This window comes from Theobroma cacao, chromosome 2 (assembly GCF_053813885.1).
Source record: "Theobroma cacao isolate CCN51 chromosome 2, ASM5381388v1, whole genome shotgun sequence".
Taxonomy (NCBI): Eukaryota; Viridiplantae; Streptophyta; class Magnoliopsida; order Malvales; family Malvaceae; genus Theobroma; species Theobroma cacao.
The window spans coordinates 41,233,541-41,258,873 of record NC_142640.1 but is presented as its reverse complement, the minus strand read 5'-3'; the positions used below and the strand labels follow the sequence as shown (position 1 = coordinate 41,258,873).

Sequence of the window (25,333 nt, the reverse complement as noted above, 5' to 3'; positions counted from 1 at the left end):
ACTTATTGGAGTATGATTTAAGTATTGGAGTATGATTTGAAGTTTAAAAGTGAAAAATTTTAATTCCGGTATAATTTGGAGTATAAGGGTGAAATGGTAATTTTGCCACCCCGGGGGCAAATCGGTAAATTTTTACCCCCAACATTTGTTAAGACCAAGGGATTTTATTCATCATGGAAATGGATAAACATGAGAAATGTGTGGTGGAGAATTAAAGAATTAAAAGTCAAATATTTAAAATTTGAGCCAATAAGGAAATGCCATGTGTCATGTTTTTATTATTTTATTATTTCTTTATAAAAAGGCAAAAAATCAGCTCATTTCTCCCATAGTGATCGGCCAAACCAGAAGAGAAGAGAAACCAAGGAAGAACAAACCCTAGGTGGGAAAAATCAAAGAGAAAGTGTTAGAATTCAAGGATTTGATCAAGCAAAGGTAAAATTTCTTTGATTTTGCTAGTGATTTACCTTACCCATGCATTTTTTCTTAATTTTCATGGTTAAATTACATGTTTTCATGATGAAATTATGGCTGGTCAAAATGGGTATGGAGAGAGAAAGATGTTGGAATTGTTTGATTTTGAGTTATGTTGGTGTTTAGAGTTAGTTAAACATGTTTAGAAACAAAATTTTCCCCATGAACCTTCAATGGCCGAAAGTTCCAAGAAGAAAAGTGAAGATAAATTTGCCTAATTGTGTGTTAATTAGTTGTGCTTGGTGAATTGAGGGATTGGAAAAGAAATGGAGAAAGTTGGAGTGAAATTGGACGCATTGGCCAATTTATTGGATGAAAAATCGACTTAAGTCAATATCGGGTCTAGATGGCTACCTGTGCATTTTTCATTTCATATCATGTATATATATCGAGCCTGAAATAGCTTATGACTGTTAGACACAATTTAATTGAAATATGTGTCATGGATTATGGCTAGGTGGTGAGCCATTAGATACGAGTAAAGGACTGTACCCGCGGATTGAAAATAGGAGTATATCGACTCCTAAAATAGTGAGTAAACTTACTATCGTCTTAATTATCTAGAGTAGATTTATTTAATTGTGTGATTTTATGGAAAAATGGTTTAATTGGAAAATTATTGTGTTTTATGGGAAAATGAGATTTTATAAAAAAAATTTATAAAATTTTTACAAATTTAATAATGATTTCAAAAATAGAGTAATTGGAGACCTATACTATGATTGTATTGTTTATCTATGATTTTACATTAAATGACTTATGATAAATGTGGGTATGACTGGTTATTTTTATGATTTCAAGAATATGTGAACTGCTTTGATTTGCCTTGAATGTGTTAAGTGAGTCATGTCATACTATTGTGATTTTATTGATTGGTGGATTATAAAGTGGGCACTGTAGTGACGGGGGGCTCCATGGGCCAGCCTAATTAAAGGAGCACGGTTCCCAATTGTTGAGCTTACCTCGATTGGAGAGGCGCGTAGGATAACTCCCGAGGTAGGATTTGAGTACACTTCACGTTGGCCACCACGTGAAACTGGGACTCAGCCAATGCCGAGGAACGACTGTGTTGTCAGAGGTGAAATGTGTTTGTGTGTGTGACAATAAATAGCCTTGGCGGTCTCGATAAGATGCCTTCGTGGGGTATCCCCGAGAATGAATTTTTGGCAAGGGCCAAGTTTTTGAAAAATGCATAAGCCATGTTGAGTAATTGGATGAAATCCAATTATTTATATGGGTTGGGATGAATTATTTTAATTGTCTCCTATTACTCGGCTTTAGATTATGTTGATGATGTCTATCTACTCACTGGGATTTTATAATCTCACCCCTTCTTCCTATCCATTTTTCAGGCTGGGACAATTTGTTGATAGTTGATTAAGACGAGAATTAATCTTGGAGTTGCATCTTAGAAAGTAAGGCTTCGTAGCCCTACATCTTCGTAGTCAGTTGGGGGCCCACGTGTCACTGTAAAAGTAATTTTATTCTTCAGTTATTTGATTTAAAGTATGTATGAATATATTTAGCTTTTACACCATGTTTTTGGCGAGTTTCAGTATTTTTGAAGAAAAATGAAAAAATACCCAAGTGAGCCAGAAAGTAATATTTTATTTTTTTGATTTGAAAATGACTTATGATTTTTTTTGAAATGTGAGATTTAATAACTGTCGCTCACTGGGGAGATGCAGAAGCTGATGCTAAGCCTTGCGGGGTTTTGATCGGCATTTGGGATAATGAGTGCCTATCGAGACGTCGCGGCGGTTGTCACGGGCTCGATGGGAGTTCCAGGTCGTGACAATTTTAGACAGAGAAGGAGAGAGGTAGGAATGGAAGGAGTGTGATACCCTAAATTTTAATATTCGCATAGAATAGCAAAATAATGGTAACGTGGATCAAGGAAAAATTCATTTTTTTTTCTTAGTGAGTTTTAGTGAATATTTATATCCAAGATTTAATAAATTATTTGATAACCAAATTTTTGAAAATAAAATTTATTGTTGAAACTTATTTTATATTTTATTAAAAATAATTAAGAACTTAAAAGAGTTCAAAATATATTCTTTGGAAGTTTATTTCATATTTCAATTGAATCCCATAAAGGTTAACAAAAATATGTGAAAATATTTAACTAAAGACAAAATTTTTGTTTGACACAAGCTTTCTTTTTGACTTAGTCAAAGATTCCAAGAGAAGCTTTACCTTTTCATACTTTTTCTCTTACTTAGTTGGCCGGCCACCCAAACCCATTTTCTTGCTTTCTTCCATTTTCCTTGCCATAGCCACCCAAGACTTCATTCTTCCTTCAACGTGTTTCATTTTTTTTCTTTGTTTTTCTCCAATTTCTTCTTTCGTCTTTCTTCTTCTTTTCCTCAAAAAAAAAAATCAACACTTTAACCTTACTTCCTTTGGGTAGAACCTTACGAGAGAGAAAGTCTCTCCCTCCTCTCCATTTTTCCTTTTGTTCCTTACCTATTTTAAATGTCAAGGCTTAAACTTTAAATCCTTTAAATTTGAGCTAAGTAAGGTAATATTTTCAGTTTCAAAACTTTCAAATTTATTTTCTAATTGTTCAAATTTTCATTTTTTTTGAAATTATTAAGTTTTGTTGATTTTTACACCTCCAACCTCATCAAGGTAAGAAAACTTTAAACTTGAATAGTTAGTTTAATGGGTTTGTGAATTAGACTAGAATTCTAGGTTAAATGTTAGGTTAGAATGTAGTTTATCTATTGTATATTTATTAGAATTATTAAGTTCAAATTTATGATTTATTTGAGGTTATTATTGTTTATTGGTAAATATAGGTTCTAATGGTACTTCAAGACTTAACTTGGATTGAGGTCTTATCGGTGTTAGTTTTGTAAGGTGGCATTACCAAGGTGAGTGAACTTGCATATGAAAATATTTTGGAAAAAATGCATGTGTTTGAAGAAAATAATTGAAAACACTTATTTGAATCTTTCAAAATATGCATGGGAACAAGTCTTTAATAAGTGATATCCTTATGTTGTAAATGTATAATGTGATGAACCATATATTTGACTTTTATATTGAATTGCAAAGTGAATTGTGGTGTGATATACATTGAGAATCTTGGGATGTTGTAACCAGTGGTATGATAGTAATATTATTTTCCTTGAAAGTTGAATTGTGTAACCACGTATGTGACCAAAAATAATGAATTATGTGGAAGGCATTAATATATAAAGATTCTTGTTTACATGTTGTTATGTATGCTATTGCCTTAGGAGGTATTGTCAAATGACATTTGTAATCGTGTATGTGCTGTGTGGGAGGGCACATGATGGTAATGGTAGTGTACGGTGTGGGTGAGCTCATGACACGATGACTGTGTGCGGTGTGGGAGTGCACATGACAATAATAGCTATGTGCGATGTGGGAGTGCACATGACGATAATAGCTATATGCGGTGTGAAAGTGCACATGACTTGTGTTGAGGTCGGCAACTGCATGTACCGGACCATGTTGAATATTTTGAGAATGAGATAAAATATTTGTAGCACATGCTTGAGAATATATATATATTTATACATAATTACTTATACACGTGTATGTACATCATAAAGTAAGGATGTATGAGAAATGTAGTGTGATCGCATCGAATGTTGAAGGTTGGAACTCCAAAGTGTTTTCAAAATGGTTTAAAGGACAGCATAGCAGCAGACTTGGTTTTTGAAATATAAATTGCATTGTTCCTAACATAAGTGCATCGTGTTAAATGAAACCTTCTATATCGTTTGCTTGTTCCTTCCTATGTTCACTCACTAGGTTTATACTCATTCTTTTCAACTTCATGTTTTGGTTTTTAGATTCGGAGGTAGTTGGATCCTAGATTGAAGTGCCTCCTTATACTCATTTTTCGGTAAGTTTACCATAACACTCAATAATAGTACCCACACCCAGAGTCACTCTGCTGGCAGTCAAGGGTCTTTTACATGTGTATATGTTTTAACGTAAATTGTGAGATTTGTTTGTAAACACTATACGTCTAGTTTAATTAATAATGTCATCATAGGTTGGCAAGTGATAACACTATTTTGAAGATGGTATATGCTTGGTTGTCATGATTTATTCTCGGAGAAATTATTACTGGAAATTAAGAATTATGGATCTTAAAGAAGGAGGTGTGATAGATGGACAAATGAACAAGTTTGCATAAAGAGGCTTACTTGGGCCTAGTGGGCTATGCCTATTGGGCCCATGCATCGGTCATGGCTCAAGATTAGGCTGTGACAAGGAGAGGGAAAAAATAAGAGAAAAATGAGAAGAAGTAAATATTTATAGGTCTAGATTTGTAATTTGCTAAAATGGGTAGGTGATACAAGTGTATTTATAATTCTATTTGATTTAGAATTTTAGTTTGTTTAGGATTTTATTTTTCTTTATTCTATTTAGTTTGAGATTTTTTCCTATCTTTTAGGATTATAGAACATTAAGTTTTAATTATTAGTGTTAGGATTTTAATCTTTCTATTTGATTAGGATTTATTTTAGTTAGTATAAATAGGTGATCCTTGATTGAGGACTTATCATTATTATTATTTATTTATTCTAAATTTTTATTCAAGAGGTTTCTTTAAAACCCAATTATGTTTTTATTGTTCCAAACACAATCAACCCCATTCAATCCTTAATTTGTTGAGTTCTAATTGCCTTAAACCTTTCCACTACACCAAAATGGTGTCGAGCAAACGTTATTACTATCCTATAAGGAATTTTAGCTAGAAGACTATAGTTGGCTAAGGCAAAGGTCAAAGTAAAGGCAACTAGCCCCAACAAATTGAGTTGGCTGAGATGCAGAGAATGATTGATAACTTGACTTAAGTTGTGCAAGCCTTGCAGCATCAAGAATTAATGGGGAGCCCGAATAAAGAATCTAGACAGTAACCACAACCCTTTGAGATTCAAGATCTTGAGGATGATGATGAATTTAAGAATGAGACTCTCATGATGATGGACTCATAAATCAAGCAGCAAGAATTAGATTGGAGGATTGGTTACTACACGCCTTTGATTTAAATGATGGACGAGTCAAGATTGAAGTAGCTGATTTTCATGGGAAGTTACATGTGGAGGATTATTTAGATTGGAAAAAGTCAGAATCAATTTATGATGAATATGATGAAGAGATAAGGAAATTGATGATCATCCTACACAAGGTGAGTCCTTGGTGGTATAAAAAGTGATGACTAAAGCCCTAGTTCTTTCATTACCAAATTTTGAGAAGTTATTTTTAGTTAAGTGTGATGCATCACATGTAGCAATTGAAGTAGTTCTTAGTCAAGATGGAAAGACTGCAGAGTTTCTTAGTGAGAAGTTGATGAACTCTATACGATGTTATTCGACTTATGACCTAGAATTCTACGCTTTGATAATAGTTATTCGTCATTGGCAGCATTACTTGGCTAATTGTGAGTTTGTCGTTTATTTTGACCATCAAGTTTTAAGGTACTAGCATTCATAAAAAATGCTTAATGATTGACATGCCAAATGGAGTTCTTTCCTTGATGAATTTAATGTCTCACTAAAATATAAATCTGGACAATCTAATACTATGGATGATGCTTTGAGTAGGCGATATGTACTATTATCAATTATGAGTACTCAAGTCATAAGCTTTGAGGAACTTAAAAATCAACATGTTTTTTTATCCTTATTTTAGAAAGATAAAAGCTAATTTGCAAGGTTCATCACAAGTTGGAAATTTACCTTATAGATTGCATGAAGATTATTTATTCAAAGGTAACCAGTTGTGCATTTAGAAGGATCTTTAAGGGAGCAAATTATTAGAGAACTTCATGGGAATGGTTTGGGAGAACATTTTGACAAAGACAAGACTTTGGTAATGGTGGCTAATCGTTATTATTAGCCAAAAATGCATCGAGATGTGGAAAGGTTGGCGAAAATGTGTCTAACTTGCTTATTTGGTAAAGGCAGTGCTCAAAACACAAGTTTATATGTTCCTTTACTTGAGTCGAATGCACCATGGATTCATTTGAGTATGCATTTTGTTTTAGGACTTTTAAAGACAGCAAAAAGGTTTGATTCTATCTTTGTGGTGGTGAATCGATTTTCAAAAAATGGCAACCTTTATTTTGTGTTTTAAGACTTCTAATGCAAATCATATTGATGAATTATTTTTTTGTGAATGTTAGCTTGAAAATGAGTATAGTTTGATTATGACAAAATGATTCAAATTTACATTTGCTCTATTAGAGTGATCCTTGACAAGTTCTTGAAATGACTACCTTTTATACATTTGTTCTTACATGATTACATGCTTGATTGTTTTAATTGCATGAATTCTTGAAGTTACAAGCTTGTATGATTTATTTGTATGAGTGCTTTTAATCTCTCTAATGTTCACTCTCGACATGTCTAAGTTGCAAGATAAATGCACAAGATGAGAAGCTCATTGATTTTCACAACATCAAGTTTGTTTCAAGCCAAAAAGCTCATTCTCAACTCAACATTTGATCACAAGGAAGATATGGCCAAAGTTACATGTTGAATTGATGAAAAAATTGAAGATCCAAAGGCAAGAATCGACCCTAGAGCAAGCATAGTCGATTTTATGGTAGAATGGTTGAAGAATCATGAAAACATGAAGACATAGTTGACCATATAAAAGCTGTAGTCGACCTTGAGACAGAATGTAAGCGCAATTCAAGATTTAAGTAGCCATAGTCGACTCTGACAAACGTATAATAGACCTTAAGGCAGAACACTTACAAGAATAAATGATTTGAGAAGCCATAGCTGACCCTCAAGCACCTATAGTAGACTACACCAAGCTAGACTTCAAAAATCACAAGCTTCTAGAAATGGATTGAGTAGAAGACCTCAAGAGTCGAGTATAGAAGTCTTAATTCATGATTTTGAGGAACCATATTCAACTCTAAGAGTGTGGTAGTCGATCCTCAAGGTCAACAACGGCTAGCTCTAAATTCAAACTTGTATCTAATGGCTAAATTCTTGTCTACCTCATCTTCAACAACTCTAAGACTTCTTCAACTATAAAAAAGACCTTTGAGAAGCATTTCAAAGTGAGGAAGAAGAAAGAAAAAGGCTAAACTATTGTGAATCAAGATCTTGAATAGAAAAGAAAGAAAAGCTAAGCAAACCAAGCATTCTTTACATGAGATAAAATTTCTTTATGCTTTCACACTAATCTTTATATCCTCTCTTTATACTCATTGTTAGGCATTCTTCCTCCATTGTACTAAACTAGCAAAATCCACCACTTAGAGGCACTCTTGCTATTCTTGTAAAGGTTATAACTCATCCTTGAAAAGTTAGTGTGGGTTTATGGTTGAGCCCATTAAAAGCCATAGTAAAGGTTGTGTTTGCTCTCGTTAAAAGGTATTGTAAGGGTTAGCGCTTGATCTAGTGAAAAGTCGATGTAAGGGTTATCGCTTGTTCTCATGAAAAAACTATTGTGAGGGTTATTGCTTGATTCCATTAAAAAGCAAAAATCCTTTTAGTGGATTGAAAATTCCTTAGTGAGCAAAGAGAGTGGGTGTAATCACTTAAGAAAACCAAACCACTATAAAATTTTTGTATCTTGATTTTATTTTCAGCTTTGTAGTTTATAGCTAAAATATTGCTCTTGAATTGTTGCCTTGGTTTTCAAAACTTCTTGTGTTAAAATTACATATTTCACTATCTTAGTTTGTGCCTTTTTTGTTGAGAAGATTTTAGAAAGTAGTTTTTAACTTGGATCACATTTGAAAATATTTTCTTAGCTCCTTCAAAAAGGATTTTCATCATATCTTAAATTCTGCATCTTGAGTTGAAAAATTCTTGTTTTAAGTCACACACTTCCAAGTAGTTTACGATAACTCTATTATATAGAGTTGTTTTGTCCCATTTTGGAGGCTTAAATAGCTAAGCTTTTGAGATTTTAGGTTCAAATTTAAGTATTTTAGTTATTTTTCTTAACTTAGTTCAATACATGTTGATTAGTTTAGTTTAAGTTATTTTAGTTAATTTTATGTTATTTTATTTTAAGTTACTTTAAGTTTAGTTATTACTGATCTCTTTTATTGTTTTTGAAGAAAATCTTATGAAAAAGGCTTATTTGATTAAAATCCTTGCTAGTATGGTGACGGCTTCATTCGTACATGTTGTAGTATTTCGAATATAACATGAGTTACAAAAGTTAAAATAATATGATTCTTGAGCCATTGGAAAGATAAGAGACAGAGTTACAACTTTTATGTTTACTATTTTTCCTAGTTCGGATTAGATAAAGGTTAAAATTGCTTTGGAAGTGGCTAGACTATTGTAATTTCTGCACAAAGCAGCATGAAGGAATGAAGGCTGTGGCCTTCAATTGCTCAAAGTTGCAGCACCACAAGGCATCTAGGCATCATAGTAGGACCAGAGAGCACAGTGCTGCAGATCTAGTGCAACTTGAAGAGCCCATACTTCATCCCAAGAGCATGGCGCCACGGCACCAAGGAAAGCAAGGCCGCAACGTCAAACAATTTTCCAAATATACTGCACTTGTGGAATTTTAATTCTAGGGTTGTTTTGAGACTATTTAAAGGGCCATTTTTAGAGGATTCAAAGAAGAGTGAGAAAGCAATTATTCTAGAGAATAAAAGGTAAAAAACAAAGCAAGAGAGTAAGAGAATTCAAAGGAGAATTGAGATTTAAGAGCTTCAACTATCAGTTTCTCTTTTTACTTTTGTTTAACTCTTATTTTCTTTGACTTGGATTAATAGTTAATTTTCTTTAGATGATGTTTTTATTAGATATTATGAACTAATTTACTTTTTCTAGGATTATGATTGAACTCAACTTGTAATTTGAATACTTTATCTTTTTTTTGCTTATTTTCTATGGAATATGAGTCGTTTATTCCAATTCTATGTTTAATGCTTCTAATTACTTGATCATTGATTAGATTGATTTGGATATCTAAACACAACTTGACAAAGGGAGTTTATATCAAGCCATGAATGGAACAACATGTGTTTAAAAATTCACTTAGTGATTTAGTGATTTAATTTGCATATAGGATAGACATATACCATTGTCACATGTAGCCAAGATTAAAGCAAAAACTTAATGAATCTATCTTCAGTTAAATTTGCATCGACATATAATAAATTAATTGAGATAGATATTTTTATGAGTACCTTAACAGAGACTTGTAAATAGCTTAAGACTTTAAGTTAGCAACTTGTTCCATTGAAGTAAGTTTAGAAAGAGAAATATGACTCAAATGAAGTGTTGACGGATATCATAATCCTAAGCCTTTACTCAATTGTTTTCTATTGAATTTTGTCTTTCAACTATTAGCTTTAGTTTGTTCAATTTTTTTTTAGTTAATTCTTTAATTTTGATTACTTGGATAAAATTAGTTTGCCACAATTTCAGTACTTAGCTTAAGTTGGTTCAATTCCCTATGGGATCTAACACTCTATTTACCTCTATATTACTTATCGCGATACATACACTTATGTGGAGAAATTTCAACAATAGTTTATTAAATTGTCAAAAACCAAGCTTGAAGAAATTTTTGATAAAACCACTCTTATCATCTCAAGGTTTTTGAATTTCTTAGAAAATTTTTTAAAGTCCAATTCACCCCTTCTCTTGGACATTTTTTATATTAATCTCCCTTAGACTTCAGTGCTTTCTCATTTTAGAATTTTACCTTCTTGCTCTTTTAGGCTTTCTTCTTCTATTGCTTCATATGATCCTTTAAAGAATAGAGAATAAGCAATGATCCATGATCTTTCTTGATGGACCTCTTTGCCATGTCCAACATATTTAGAAGTTCGAGAAGAGTGGCTTCCAATCGATTCATATGGAAGTTCAACATGAACTAACTGAAGCTGTCAAGAAAAGATTATAGAACTAAGTCTATACTTAGCTCATGATTTATCGTTAATCCCAATTGTTCAAGTCTCTCGATGAGTCCAATCATCTTCAACACATGGGGTCTAACAGAACTGCCTTCTGCCATCTTGCATCGGAATAGTTCCTTAGAGATCTCATATCTCTTAATGCGCCCTTCTTTAACGAAAATTCTTTAAGGTGAAGAATCATGGATTGGACATCCATGTGCTCATGCTGCTTTTGGAGCTCAAGGATCATACTAGCTAGCATCATGCATGCTACTTGCTCATCGTCATCCTTATGAGCTTATATGCTTCCCACTCCTTAGCACTAGCATCATGAGCAAGGACTAGTGGAATAGAAGTGTCAAGGACATAGGATTTCTTCTCTTGTTTCAAGAGAATCTTGAGGTTCCGAAACTAATCAAGGAAATTTGGGCCAATGAGTTTATTTGCATCCAAGATGCTCCGTAATGACAAAGTATTAGCCATGTATATATATTATGTCCAAATAGATAAAATAAAGCAATAAGTAAATATCATGCATAAACTACTTAAAACAAGGTTTTAAAATTTTAAATAGTTCTCCCATTATTTTTTACATGATGATAACCCTCCATATCACCTCAAGAGATCTCTACTAAGATTCTCTTAATGGGCTAGGATCTTATCCATCCAGTCATAGCCTTGAGTGTGCTCAACAAACTGTGATAGGTGGATTAGGTAGGTGACTGAGCTTACCAATTGTATCTCTATACAACTCCTAGATCAGTTAGGTAACAACACATTACCTAAACATATCATATATGTTTCGCCTAGCCTTTACCTTTAGTTTCCATAATAATCAAGTTTCCAAGCATCTGGATTTTATGAAACTAGTTGAGTAAGACCCATCAATAAATCAAACATACTCGTGTAAATGTGTGACCTTGAGTGTGCTCAACAAGCCTCTGATTAAAAGAGTAGCCAAGTTATCTTGCTATATGGTGGAAGGCAACTCAATCATACACAGCATGTGACTCAATATTTATCGAGGGATTTTATCCTTTTCGTTTTATTAAGGTCTCAGTTGATTAGCATGCATAGCATTTAATATATCACATAAAATTAAATCTATCACATGTTGTTCTACTAGGATGGTTATGGACTTTCCTACTCTAATTTACTTGAGCTATAAAAGGAAACTAGTTGGTCAAATCCTAGGGGATAGCATACATTAAGCACTTTATGCCTTAGCTTGCATCGACCTTTAGCTTTTCATGGCACCTTGAATCTCCATCTTCAAATGTACAAAATTTCTTTCCTAATCTAATCCTATTTCTAATTACAATTGAATGTAGAAACCTCAAGTTACATTCAAGGGGAGTTAGATGAGAAGAGAATTTTACAAACCTAAAATGTAAGAGATAAGGTAGGGTTCGCATACCATATTTGAAAAGATTTCTATAAATAATAGTTTAACCAAACATCCACAATCATATTGGGTCTGTAGTCCATAACCATCAACAAACATCTACAATTTAGTTATGAACGTATAAAGTAAACATGCTCAATATGATGATGATCTTGCATTTCATTTGAAAAATACCACTCAACCATTGAGAATCATAGTTCAAATCATATGGTGCTTAGGTTTGAAAAGATTTAGTAATTTTTAAAATATAATTTTTCAAAATTACTTAGTAAAGGAATTGATCATATTAAGGCCTTTAGTTAGCTCAAGTCATATTTGAATTAATTCTATTAGTAAGTTCTTTCTAATTAAACTTCTTTAATTAGAAACCTAAACCAATTTAGGAAACTTCCTAATTTGAATATCTATCATAAACCATTTTAGAAGGTTTCATGATCCTAATCATGTGTCCTAAATATTTTAGAAAGGTCCTTATCCACCTTTTACTCTTGTAATATCCATTTACTAATTGTAGAGTTCTAATCATTATTAGAAGTCATAATTTATTAGTAAATTTATCTTAATTAAAATCATCCTAATTGGAATAGGATGTCATCTACTAAAGTTGACTTTCTATTTTAATTAAAATTATCTAATCTAATTAGATGTTGATAAATTTAAATAATAATTTCTTAATTTAGGGAGTACTCATCAAATGATGAAGACTTAATTTTTTTGGAGATTTAATATCAATTAGTTTAAAACTGATTGATTCCATCAAGGATTCAAACTCCTTAATTTTAAGCATGCATCCATAATATTTAGGAGTCAATGATCAGCTAAGTAAAGAATCTTTCCTGATCATTGAGTGTCCAATTTCTCTAGCAAACAACCTCTTTCCATAAACTGGTTGCATCATGGTAATGGGAGGCACGACATCCATTTGTGGTGGCACCATGCATAACCTTTATCATGAGTGCCCTTTCACATGTGAAGGACATTCCTTTAATTTCGTTAAGTGTCTAGCCACTCAAAAATTAATTCACATTCAAAATTTTATCTTTTAATTGAACCTTTCAAATAAGGATAATATTCTGAAATTTTCAGAATTAATTTTACAAGATTATCTTGCCATTCAAAACCGATTTCCAAGCTATAATTGTTGATTGAACTGTTTTCAAACTTGCAATAATTAATAGCCTAACTCAGCTTATTTGACCATGAAAATTTTTAGAAATAATCCTCATTGAACGTTTTAATAAAGATAATTTTTCTATAATTTTTCAAAATTAATCTTCAAGAGTTTCTTGCCAATTAAAACCGAAATACATGCCAAAATAGTGAACTGGACAGACTTATATTTGCACCGATTTTCTTGTTTGAAATCAGCATATTTGAACATGATACTTTCCAGAAATAATCCTTAAATAAACATTTCAAATAAGAATTTTATTTTGGAATTTTTTAGAATTAGTTTCCAAGACTTTCTTGTCAATTAAAACTGAAAATCATGTCATAACAGTGAGCTGGACTATTTTCAATTTTTGCTCCAATTTCTTGCTTAAAATCAGCCTAATTAATCATGAACATTTCATGATTTTGTTGTCCACATATCCAGCAATAAATGTGTAACAATTACATATTTTATTTGTTGAAAATTAAACACAAATAGAAGCAAAATTCTGCACATAAAACCGTGTGTGTGTGCTTCCTTGCAAGACACACTCCAAAACCATTCCTTATGGTGTTCTTTTTCTTGTGCTTCCTTTGCACAATGTGAAACACACATTAGTTAAGTCTATATATGATTTAAATAAGTTAAAATAAGATTAAAAAAGGCTACAAATGTTGCTGGACAGAATTAAAATGTAATTGGAAAAACAGATTTTTGAAAAAAAAAATCGATTTTAACAAAATCGTACTGAATCAAAAATGCAAAACAATTATTTGTTAATCAAACATCCATTGAACAAGAACAAGCACTCAAATGACATGACAGGGGCTCTGATACCACTGTTGGGTGAGGGCTGATTATGCATTATGTACAAATAAAAATGCAACAAAAATAAAATTAACAAATTGAATTATGCCTCACCCTCTTAGGATCTCTTCTATATTAAATTGACTATAAAATTAATTAATAAATAAAATATATAATCATATCAATTTACCTAAATAACAAAGGTTGACGAATCATTTGTTAAACCACCAAAACAGCCTTCAAAAAGCTCAACCACCTGAGCTCGGTTGTTGCAAACTAAAGTTGTCCAAGGAATCCTTGTGTAGCCTCTAATGGTAATCCACACTAATGAATTAGAAAATCCTTTAAGGATTGGAAGTGCTATGCCTTGATAATGTGCTAACATAATCTACACAAAAATTTGGGGTTGAACACACAAAAGAAATCAAGTAAATGAAAAACTATTTTTTCTTCACACAAGGGGCGGTAAGGCAAAAGGAATTTCAAGTGTTTCATTTTTTTAATTTTTCAGCCACTCTCTTATTTTTGTTTGAAGGTTATAGCAAGATATTTATACCATAGATTAATTTTAAACCCTAATTACAAAGTTATTATGTAATTTTTAATTAATCCAATAATTTGATTAAATAATTTAATCAAGTCCTTAAGAAGCTCAGTTAACTTAATTGTTTAATTTAATCAATTAGGCCCAATAACTTAATTAAACAATATAATTAATTAAGCCCAACAATTTAATTAAATAATTTTAATCAATTAGGCCCAATTACTTAATTAAACAATTTTAATCAATTAAGTCCAATGACTTAATTAAATAATTTAATTAATTAAACCCAACAACTTAATTAAATAATTTTAACCAAGTACTTGAGAAGCTCATAACTTCTAATTTGATTAAGTCCAACTTAATCACCTCTCCCATTTTATTTTCAACATTCATTTTAGGTGTGTGACCCATTGGGATTCTAACATGTTGGCAATAAACTTATTACATATTTCTTAAGTCAAACTTTGAATCAGATAAATTTAAACTACTTTAAATTTATCATTAATCAAATCAACTACCTAAAGTTCATAGACCAAGATTGGGATCTAGCAATCCATCATGGTCACCCAAATGTTAGAAGAGTCAAGATGGTTTAACTCAACCTTTCAATGATCAACCTTTCAACGTAATTCATTCCCTCATCATATATCTCGGAAATGATAAAAGCGTGGTGCAGTGTTTACTCTTATTGATCTTCATATTCATTATTGAAGTTTGATCATCAGCTTTATAAAGGCTTATGAAACTCCTTTCATAATCTCTAAGTCGCCTTGGTCGAAGACTTCAATAAGCTAATATCAACCAAGAACTGTTAAGATATGTCCCCTAAATCACTTAGGGTGATGATTCTATCTTGACCACTCATTTGCCTACACATGCTTTATGCTATATCCAAAAGCATCTTGTTCTGGCATCCTTGATTAGGCACCCGAGGGGATGAAATCAAAGCATAGCATTTCACACATAAGACAACCTGATGTCTCAAGTTTATGGAGTATTTACACAACTAACACATGAGAAGTATTGCATAGACACTTGAGTGAAATACCAAATGCACCTCTCATGCAATCATGTTCAATGAACTTGCTCTCTTAGGCAAGCACCTACATTCTAGTTTCAAGTATCTTTATACTTCAACCTATGAGACCAATTGCTTACTTTTTAAGTAAGGAACATAGAATGTACTAGTCTCTAGGTATTATTAATGTCTAGTCTTAATGATACATCGACCATGAACATTTAGAGATTATGCTTTGATGCATAGGGATCTCATAACTACAACCCATTACAATACCCTTGCAAGGCATATTGATCTCATGGACTTCATCCAATTAGACTTATAACTCATTATAGTTAACGTCTTATTGATGAAGGAAAACCTCTAATCATTCAGCATAAATGATATTGTTGTATGATTGGAATCAAGCCTTAACCAATCCAAATTGGTTGTAGGGCTCATCCCAACAAGTACCTACAAGCGCCAAAATCCAAATTTGAAATAAGTTTGACCATTAAGGGGAACCAAAATAGAGAAATTCAAATTCAAAGATTTTTTTAATTGATTAAAGCTGATGTTAATCGGCTAATATTGAAGAAAATGAAGCTTTAATCAGTTAAGAGGAGGATTAACCAGTTAAAGGAAGTCCACTTGAGGAAAACAAAGATTTCTTAATCGGTTAGAGTCTCCTCTAATCAGTTAACATAGTGAACAGAGTTGGCAGACAATGCAAGTTAAAAAAAGGCTAATAGGTTAAAGATTACCAATAACTAGTTAGTAGAACTCTATCTACCTTTTTTAATTTAAACACTAAAGGACAAAATAACAACTAGAATGGCATCAGAGTTGTTCCTAACAGCTAGAAACTATAGTGAACAGCAAAATCTATCTCCCCAATATAAAAGGAAGCTCTAATAGTCAAAGAAGCAAGAGAAAAAAACACCAAGATCTTATTTTAAGCAAAAAGCCAAAGAAACTTCTCCTACACACTTGTTCTTCATTTCTATTCTTGAAAAAGTGTTTGAACTTAATTATGTTCATCTTAAACCAACAAAAGTAATCATTTGTACCTCTTTTTCTTTTCTTTTCTTAGTAAACTAGAGTGTGGGAAGTACTTTAAGGGTAATTATAAGGGATTAGAGTTTGACTTAAAAGCTCACTTTGTAAAAGCTTGGTGGAAGATGTTAATTCCACTGGTATAGCTAAAATTGGGTTGAAAATCCTTGATTGGGAGATCAAGGTAGTGGATGCAGGTCAAGAGGCTTGAACCACTATAAATACTTGTACATTGTCGACTTCTCTCTACCCTTCTTTACTTTGTGTCATTTAACTAGAACAAGTTTTGAATCTTTCTTTCTCTAATTGATTATGAGCTCTACAAGCTGAAAAAGGCTAACTTTAAATTTTTTGGTACAATTCACCCCCTAGCACACCAACGAGACCAACAAACACCACTTTTTTCTTTTCATTTTTTCTTGCTTTAAAGTGAAAATAATTTTTTTTCAAAATAAAATGGAAATAATTATTTAAAAAAATAAAAAAATGCCCAGTTACAAACTAATGGTAACTAGTACTAAAGTTTTAATAGGAAACAGATTTAGACATAGATATGTCAAGAATCAAAAGTAGAATAATTTTCTTTTCCAGGAACAACTTTTTTTTTAATTTTTTAAGTTGATAAACACTGAATAAAAATATTTTTATTATTATTTAATTAAATTAAATTATGATATTTTTTATATCTTTTTCAATTGTTTAAGGATAATTGTAACTTTTCATATTTATAAATAACTGTTATTAATGGTAATGAATAGTCAAAAGGGCTAAGAGTTCATTTTGAAACAAGATGGATCAAAGTGTATATTACAAGTATATTGAAGGGGTTTTTTGTATTTACCCCTTATTATAAGGTGTTTTATTTTTTCTCTTTCCATAAATAAGGGATTTATATTAATACTAGAAGTAAAAAGGGATGATACCTAAAAAAATCTTTGAATTATTCAAGAAAATTTAAATAAGTTCTTTTATTCTTTTATTGTGTTCAATCAAACCTTTATATTTTTATTTTGGATTAAACATACTCTTATAACTAATGGTTGACAACTATTATTAGTCATAATATCACTTATCATTTTATGTCGCATTGTGCTAATGTGGTATTTTAATATGTCATTGTGGATAATGATGTGACATGTTAATGTGGTATAGCGATATGGTCACATGACTTTTTTCTTTCTACATGTTAACATCACATGATATAAAAACAACAATAAGTGATATTTTTACTAATGACACTTAATTAACCGTTAGGAGTTTGATTGAACATAATTAAAAAACAAAGATTTATTTAAACTTTCTTCAATAGTCCATAAACTTTTTAAAGTATTATACCAAGTAAAACAAATTCAAGGAGAAATCTTGATTCAGTACATCCTAAAGGTTGATCTAATTAACAAAATTTGCTGAGTTGATAATAGCTAGTATTTACATCAAAGACAATTTAATGAAAATCTTTGACAGACCTGTTTTTGGGCTTCCACTAGCCCTTAAAAGACTTCTTTTTTGTCTTTTAACATGGACTTTCCTTTGTAAGAGCTTGTTTATCTTACATGAAGTTTTTTGTAAAAGAAAAAAAAAGGCTATTTGAATAGGACTGTTTTAAAAGTTTTATAAAGAGAAGCGAAGATAGTGCCAGCTGAAATGAATGCAGAAATGTTGTAGACTGTAGAAAATTATTTTTATAATATTTTTATTTTTCTTAAATATACAAATAAAATTAAAAGACTATCTTTATTAAATCTTCAAAATGAGCGCAATCAGCGAATCCAAGTTGAACATGAAAGATTTGGGCTTAAAGACCAGAGCGACAAGCCTGGTCCGTTTTAAGAATGAATAAAACGACGTCACATAGAAGGTTAACGTACCGATTATCCAAATCGCAAGCAAAGCAGGTGAGCAACCGGAGCATTACATTCTTTTTTCCCGAATTTGCATAATTCAAAATCATTACGACGGGACGCACCACCATATGACCGTTGCCACAACGTTCGAAAAATTCCAAAATTTAAAACCTTTGCTTTCTCATCCGAACTTACCGTTGCGAACGTCCACCACTCCTTGTCCTACCAAAACTCTTTCTTTCTTTTACTTCTACTTCTACCTCTTAACTCAACATCCAGTTTCCTTTTATGTCTTGAAAATCGAAGTCTTTGATTCTTTTCATTTTGGGGTGATTCTTGAGAGACTATGGCAACGTTGGCACCTGGGATTCTGCTGAAGTTACTTAATGGTATGAACACTGGGGTAAAGCCAACTAGTGAACATAGGAGCTCGCTTTTGCAGGTGACTGATATTGTACCAGCTGATCTTGATGAGAAGAATCTTTGGCCTAAACATGGGTTTTACATCAAGGTCTCAGATTCTTCACATTCAATTTATGTTAGTCTTCCTTCTGACCAAGATGATTTTGTTCTTAGTAACAAAATGCAACTTGGGCAGTTCATTTATGTTGATAGATTGGAGCCTGGGTCCCCTGTTCCTGTTGTTAAAGGTGCAAAACCGCTTCCTGGAAGACATCCATTGGTTGGGACGCCAGAACCTTTAATGGGTTTAAGAAGAAAAGGGGAGAAAAGTGAGCAGAAACAAGATTCTAAACTACATAGAAGAGGTTCTTGGGGAAGGGGGCCCAATGGGGCGGATGAGATTTCCTCTCCTATAGTTTTAAAGCCAGTTCCATTGGATTTTGATCAGTGTACTCCTGTGAAAGAGCGGTCTAACTCTGTGAGAACCCCGATGATGTCACCAATGATAAGAAGGATAGCAAAGGATGGGAGTGCTAGTGCCAGTGTAAGGTGTTCTTTTGGTGGGAGATTGTTGGCTAAAATGATGGATGCTAAAGGAGAAAGTCCTGCTTTGCTTAGGAAAAGCTGTGTCGCACCTTCTTCTGCTTCAAAGTTTCCACGGAGCAAAAGTGTCTGCGACCGAGAGCCTAGGATCCCTATTAGTCCCCTCAACTCAGCTGTAGGTACATTTTCCCCCTTTGCCATTTAACAATTGCTATGTTTTTAAACTAATATTTACTTTTCAATGATGTTATTTCTTTTTTGTGCAAAAGAAAAAGTTCCATACGTGCATACATACGTACATCATGCATGGATGGATGGATGGATATAGGTATTTTTGTGATCATTCAACTCAATTTTGCTGAGGCAAGTGATCCTTACTTTCTGCAGGAAAAGAAAAGTTCAACCCCGCCACCGGGTTTAAGGAGTGGAAGGGTGGTAGCTGCTTCCCTCAATATGGGTGGAGATGTACAGAACAACCCCAACCCAAGTGTTACTACACAACAACCACAATTTCAGTTTGATAATAACTCAGCCTCTGATATTAGCAAAAGTCTACCCATGAATTTGCCCGGAAAACTAGGCATGTTGGGCAAGGTATATTAAGATTTTTGTTAACCAAGAAGATTGTCAATTTGTCATTGCTTTAGTTCTGGTTGTTGACTTTACGCTTTAACAGGAAGCGATGCAGCAGAGAGAAACAGCTCAGAAGATTGCCCTTCAAGCACTAAGAGATGCTTCAGCCACTGAGAGTTTAGTTCGTTCTCTCAAGTAATATACTTTATAAATCTGTCTTTTTACTTTATTTTTTTCCTTTTTGTTGAAAGTTGAAATTTTGCGTTTGCTAAGGTGAATATAATTTCGCTGGTTGCAGGATGTTTTCTAACTTGAGCAGGTCAGCAAAAGCAGATGCTCCAGCTGCAAGCTTCGATCAGTTTCTGGAGTTTCACGCCCAAATTGAGCAGGCCGTGAGTGATATAGTGTCCATTCAAGCAGCTACTTCAGCTACTGCAATGGCACAAAACTCAAAAGCTGAACAGAGAGATAAGCAAGGCGACGATGAGCCAGCAATATTGCATGAAATTGTGCACAACTCAATGGACCAAAGCAGGAATTCAGAGTTAAGTTCATCAAAAAGGCGAGCCGCATTGTACAAGTCAATTGCAGCCTTTCCCGAGAGAAGTGAACAGAAGACAATCATAGGGAGGCTCCCAAGATCAAATTCTAACCCCAAGGTACCCTCAGATAGGAGAGCACCATCAACTCCACTTGGCAAGCTGCTCCCTGAAGTTGTTGGTGAGAATGATGAAAACAAGAAACCATTATCAAGCAGCTTAAGCAATACAATAAAATTGGGTAAGCAGATTGAAAGTGAAGCTGGAAATTGGTTTATGGACTTCCTAGAGAAAGCTCTGGAGAATGGTATGAAGAAATCCAAAGGCACACCAGGCGGGGATACTAAGAAAGTTCCTCAGTCTCTCATACTCAAGGTTATTAATTGGGTAGAGGTCGAACAGTGTGATGGTAACAAGCGGCCAGTTCATCCAAAAGCCACGCAAATAGCTAGGAAGCTAAGAATTAAGATGAAGAACCCTTGAATTGGCCCACATAGATACTTATTATTAAAGTACTTTTTGTGTCATTTTTTAATTGTCTGGTTTCCAATCACTTTGGGGATTATATCTCTTACGTCATGAATGTACAAGTTTTTATGTTTGAATGGAGATTGTTTCAACTTTTCCAATCACTTTGTGATGATTGACAAAAATGTTTGGAAATGTTGGGGTGAACAAGATCCAACATTTCCAGCACAGCAGAACAAGATTGAAACATTTTTTCCGACTGACTACTGACATCTGAACAAGATTGACATTGCTCATGTGCATACCCCTTGTTTTTTCTGCGATGACTAGCTTCAATCTTCCAAAGAAAAGTGGAACGTAAAAGAAAAGCAACAGGTAGCTTATTCCTATGATTTTCCCTAATTTAACCTGCAAAGAACCCCCAATCTACGCTATTAGTCACTCGACATAAATTTGCATTTCCCACGGGAAAAACAAAACACACAACAAGTTCATACTACGACGTCGTCTGACTGGAGAAATTTCGAAAACCCTGATAAAAGGCTCTCATTCTCCTTTCAGTCAGTAAAGAACAAAAACAAAATGGAGATGGGTTGTATGTGGATGAGGCGAGTCCGCCTTACAGCTAACTCCCTCTTCCTAGCGATGGCCTCCTCCTCCTCTTCTTCTTCTCCCGCCACTGCTCTTCCATATACTTCCCGTCACCTTCTCTTTTCCTTCCCTTCTTTGAAATCACCTCATCTCATTTCCTTCGCTTCCTCCGATCGTCGCTCGATCTCGATCTCAACCCCCTGTTGCTCCTCTGCATCCCCACTACTTTCCCTCCACGACAACGATAATGTCCCCGATTTCGGAGGTGGGGAAAGCTTCGAAAATCTGGAGAAGGTCTCCAAGGTGCTTCTCAAAGGGATGAATTATGCCGAGCTTCAAGTGGGTCTTTATTTGTTATATATATAAAAACTTTTATGGAGTGAAGTGTGTAATTTGAATTTCTGTTGCTAATTTTCTGGGGATTTCCTTTGTCAGGAATGGGTTCAATCACATGGATTCAGGCCTGGTCAGGCTTTGATGTTGTGGAAGTGTCTCTATGGAGATAATATTTGGGCACATAATATTGATGAACTTGAAGGTATTTCATTTTTTCCTTTCAACCATTTTTACTTCTTACTTCATCCATAAGAGAACCTTGTTTCTTCTTTGGTTTCTGTAGTCTTGCTACTGAGCGAACTGATTTATTTCCAGTCTCATTTCTGTAATATTCTGTTTATAATTGGACTAATGGGTTTCTGGAATGGTGGCTTTTAGGATTAAACAAAGATTTTAAGAAAATGCTAAGTGAGCATGCTGAATTTAGGGCCTTGACTCTGCAAGATATTCTCACTGCATCGGACGGCACTAGAAAGGTACACACTATCTAATCTGTTTCTAGTTATAGTAATCTTTTGCAATTTTATTAGACTATTTGTTTTGACTTGGATGTTTCTATCTCAATAGAAAGCTTAAAATAGTATTCCAGCTTCAGTCATTTGCTTGCATTACTTTGAGAATTTTCTCATTGATTTTGAAACACACACAGGAGGTTGCAGATATTGTTTGCGCTGGATGACGGATTGGTAATAGAAACAGTTGTGATACCCTGCGATAGGGGCAGGACAACTGTTTGCGTTTCAAGTCAAGTGGGCTGTGCCATGAATTGCCAATTCTGCTATACAGGCAGGCAAGTGTTATTTTCCTATTTTAAAATTGGCAGGCTAGATTGTCTTAGTAGTCATTACCTTTCTAAGGTGTATTTCTTTGTTACATGGATCTAATTTTCAGGATGGGTTTGAGGAGACATCTAACTGCAGCTGAGATAGTAGAACAGGCTGTATATGCTAGGCGACTTCTCTCTGGTGATGTTGGTTCCATTACAAATGTTGTATTCATGGTATGTCTATGGTAGATTTCCAGTGCTCATTACTCTGGTAGTTGAGAAAATAAATATGCCTCACTTGCATGTTGAGTCTGCAGACTTTTTATTGGTCCATATATTGGATGTATCCTTGATCTAGCATGTTTCATCCAGCAATTATAGATGGGGTTTCCTTTTGGAACTCTTTGGTGAAGCAAACATAGTCAAATCAGTCTTGGTAGTTTTGAAGCGCCGATGATTTGAAAGTCTATTTTCCATCATGATTATAAGTGTCTGAGTGAAATCTTTCATTTTTTAAGAAAATAATTTTAAGCAATTCTCTTTTGGCTTTTTTTTTTTATTTTATACAGCTAGGGTTGTAAATCCTGTATCAACATGACTAGCTGCGGACATGTAGACACCTATAGAATCTTGTGCTTCAACTAAATTATTTATATTTTATTTTTTCAGATAAGCTTCTTTGCATTAAGCTAGTAATAATGAAAATATTGTGGGTATTTAATCCTGTTTTCATAGAGAACTAGTGGACTCAACAGGGATCTCTTAGAATATCAGGTAGATTTAAGTAGTCAATGCTTTTCAGTGAGCCTACTGTGCCAGTGACTGCTGGTGCTACATGAATTTGTAGGGAATGGGAGAGCCACTTCATAACATTGAAAACGTCATAAAAGCTGCTGACATCATGGTGCACGAACAGGGCCTTCACTTCAGCCCTCGTAAGGTTACTGTTTCTACAAGTGGACTTGTCCCCCAGCTGAAACGTTTTCTTCATGAGTCCAAATGTGCCTTAGCTGTTAGTTTGAATGCTACAACTGATGAGGTACTTAACTGTCACCTATATTCTTATTGGTGCTCATTATTCTTGCATATACACACAAATAAAAGGAGAGAGATAGAGCGATGCCTGCACTAGTGTGCACATTCACACACAAAAGGTAGACACAAACGCATACAGAGAGGAGATCTAATAAGTGAGAGACTGAATTTCTGGTTTTTCCAACAAATCATGCAGGTCAGAAACTGGATCATGCCAATTAATCGGAAATATAAATTAGGCTTGCTTCTTGAGGCCCTTCGAGAGGAACTAGAGTTCAAACACAACTACAAAGTTCTATTTGAATATGTAATGCTTGCGGGAGTCAATGACAGGTTAGATAACCTTTCCCTTTTCTGCAATGTTTTATGTGGAAAAGTTTTATAGTTTGCATGGTTAGATTGTACACAATATCATCCTTTCCCTTTAAATTTTGAAATGTGTGGACTGTTAATTAGTTGGTAGTCATTGTGTGTGCATCAATTTGAAGGGCAAGCAAAAGTGTGACTGAGATTTCAGCTCTATAATTCCATTTAACATGTAATTGAATTGTTCAAAAAATTTGCTTGGAGAAATTGTATGTTTACGCGAAGTGTTGTTACAGGGTCTATAGATTGAATGTCAGTAGGTCACCCTAAGTTTTGCCTTTGCAATGTTGTAACTTCAGTTTTCTAACAGCGGACCATTATAAAACTCTAATCCAACTATCATCATATCTCTCTTCTTTTTGCATTGATTGCCATTTTCTGAAACTTGTGAGATATTTATCAGGATTGCGATTTTAGTTTAAGTTGATATATTCCAACTGTCTATGGGCCTTTTACATTGATCTCTATCTGCAGCATCGAGGACGCAAAGAGGCTAATTGATCTTGTGAAGGGCATTCCTTGCAAAATCAATCTTATCTCATTCAATCCTCATCGTGGGTCCCAGTTTAGACCAAGCAGTGAAGAGAAGATGATTGAGTTTCGGAATGCGTTAGCAAAAGCTGGTTGCACTGTTTTCTTGCGACTCAGTAGGGGTGATGATCAGATGGCTGCTTGTGGTCAGCTTGGTGAACCTGGTGCAATTCAAGCTCCCCTGCTCCGTGTTCCAGAGCAATTCCAAATGGCTCTAAATACACCTGTGTGATTTCTTGGATTATGAACGAACCGATTGCTTAATCTTCAAAGTTGAAGTAGAAATGACTGGACCGTTAATCCTCACCCAAGCCTTGGACTAGTGGAGTCGGAAGTAGGCATGGTTCCTGTTGTAATTTTCTTATTCTTCTTCTCCTTGCATGATATCTTATTTTCTTTTTTATCCACATTAAGATATTGGAGTAAACTTTGAGATTACGTGCACAAGGCCAGCGAATTGCTTCTTAAAGGACATCACTTCCATTTAAGAGCCAGTATTAGTTTGGATATAATGCAACGTGGTTGGATTGGCTTTAAGTTAGACGTGCCTTTTTATGGAGTTTAATTGATGTTTTCTTCCTAGTCATAAAAAAAAAAAAAAAAGTAAAAGGAAAAATTGAATATGAATAGATCAGATGATGACGCTAACATAAAAGCTCTTCAACAAGGGAAGGCAGATTGGCATAAGCAATAAAGCAGATTCTTTAATCTCATTTTTCTTTAACGGTGTTGTCGTTGTTGAATAAGAAACACGTTGGATTCAATTGGATTAACACCAGGTAATTGTCAATATTCGATGGCATAACGGTTTTTGTGCGTTGCTTCTAACAAGGAACAATGTCTTTTGAGCTTGGCTTTTGGAATGTAGTGTCAGACGGATGAATTATTTATATTCCAATTATTCTTTCATATGGAATTTGGAATTTGGAATTTAGGTTTGCAACTCTTTAACACAGCGAGGCAGGAAGGTGCCAGTGTTCCCAATAATTAGCATCGTTTTTCAAACCTTCCATCTCCAGCTTT

General features: G+C 33.8%; 2 protein-coding genes across 2 annotated transcripts; both read left to right on the top strand.

Moving 5' to 3' along the window:
* The first annotated feature begins 18,347 nt into the window (after positions 1-18,347).
* Positions 18,348-20,849, top strand: LOC18609442 (protein CORTICAL MICROTUBULE DISORDERING 4). The gene is made up of 4 exons (XM_007044559.3): positions 18,348-19,280; positions 19,493-19,699; positions 19,782-19,873; positions 19,977-20,849. Exons 1-4 carry the CDS (start codon positions 18,507-18,509, stop codon positions 20,698-20,700), a joined length of 1,797 nt encoding a protein of 598 aa, XP_007044621.2. The 5' UTR covers positions 18,348-18,506; the 3' UTR covers positions 20,701-20,849.
* A 389-nt stretch (positions 20,850-21,238) lies between these two features.
* Positions 21,239-24,779, top strand: LOC18609441 (Radical SAM superfamily protein). Its single transcript, XM_007044557.3, has 8 exons — positions 21,239-21,615; positions 21,712-21,814; positions 21,991-22,088; positions 22,272-22,402; positions 22,504-22,612; positions 23,226-23,417; positions 23,610-23,746; positions 24,254-24,779. The coding sequence occupies exons 1-8, from the start codon at positions 21,268-21,270 to the stop codon at positions 24,540-24,542; spliced, it is 1,407 nt and encodes a 468-aa protein (XP_007044619.1). The 5' UTR covers positions 21,239-21,267; the 3' UTR covers positions 24,543-24,779.
* The last annotated feature ends 554 nt before the right edge of the window (positions 24,780-25,333 follow it).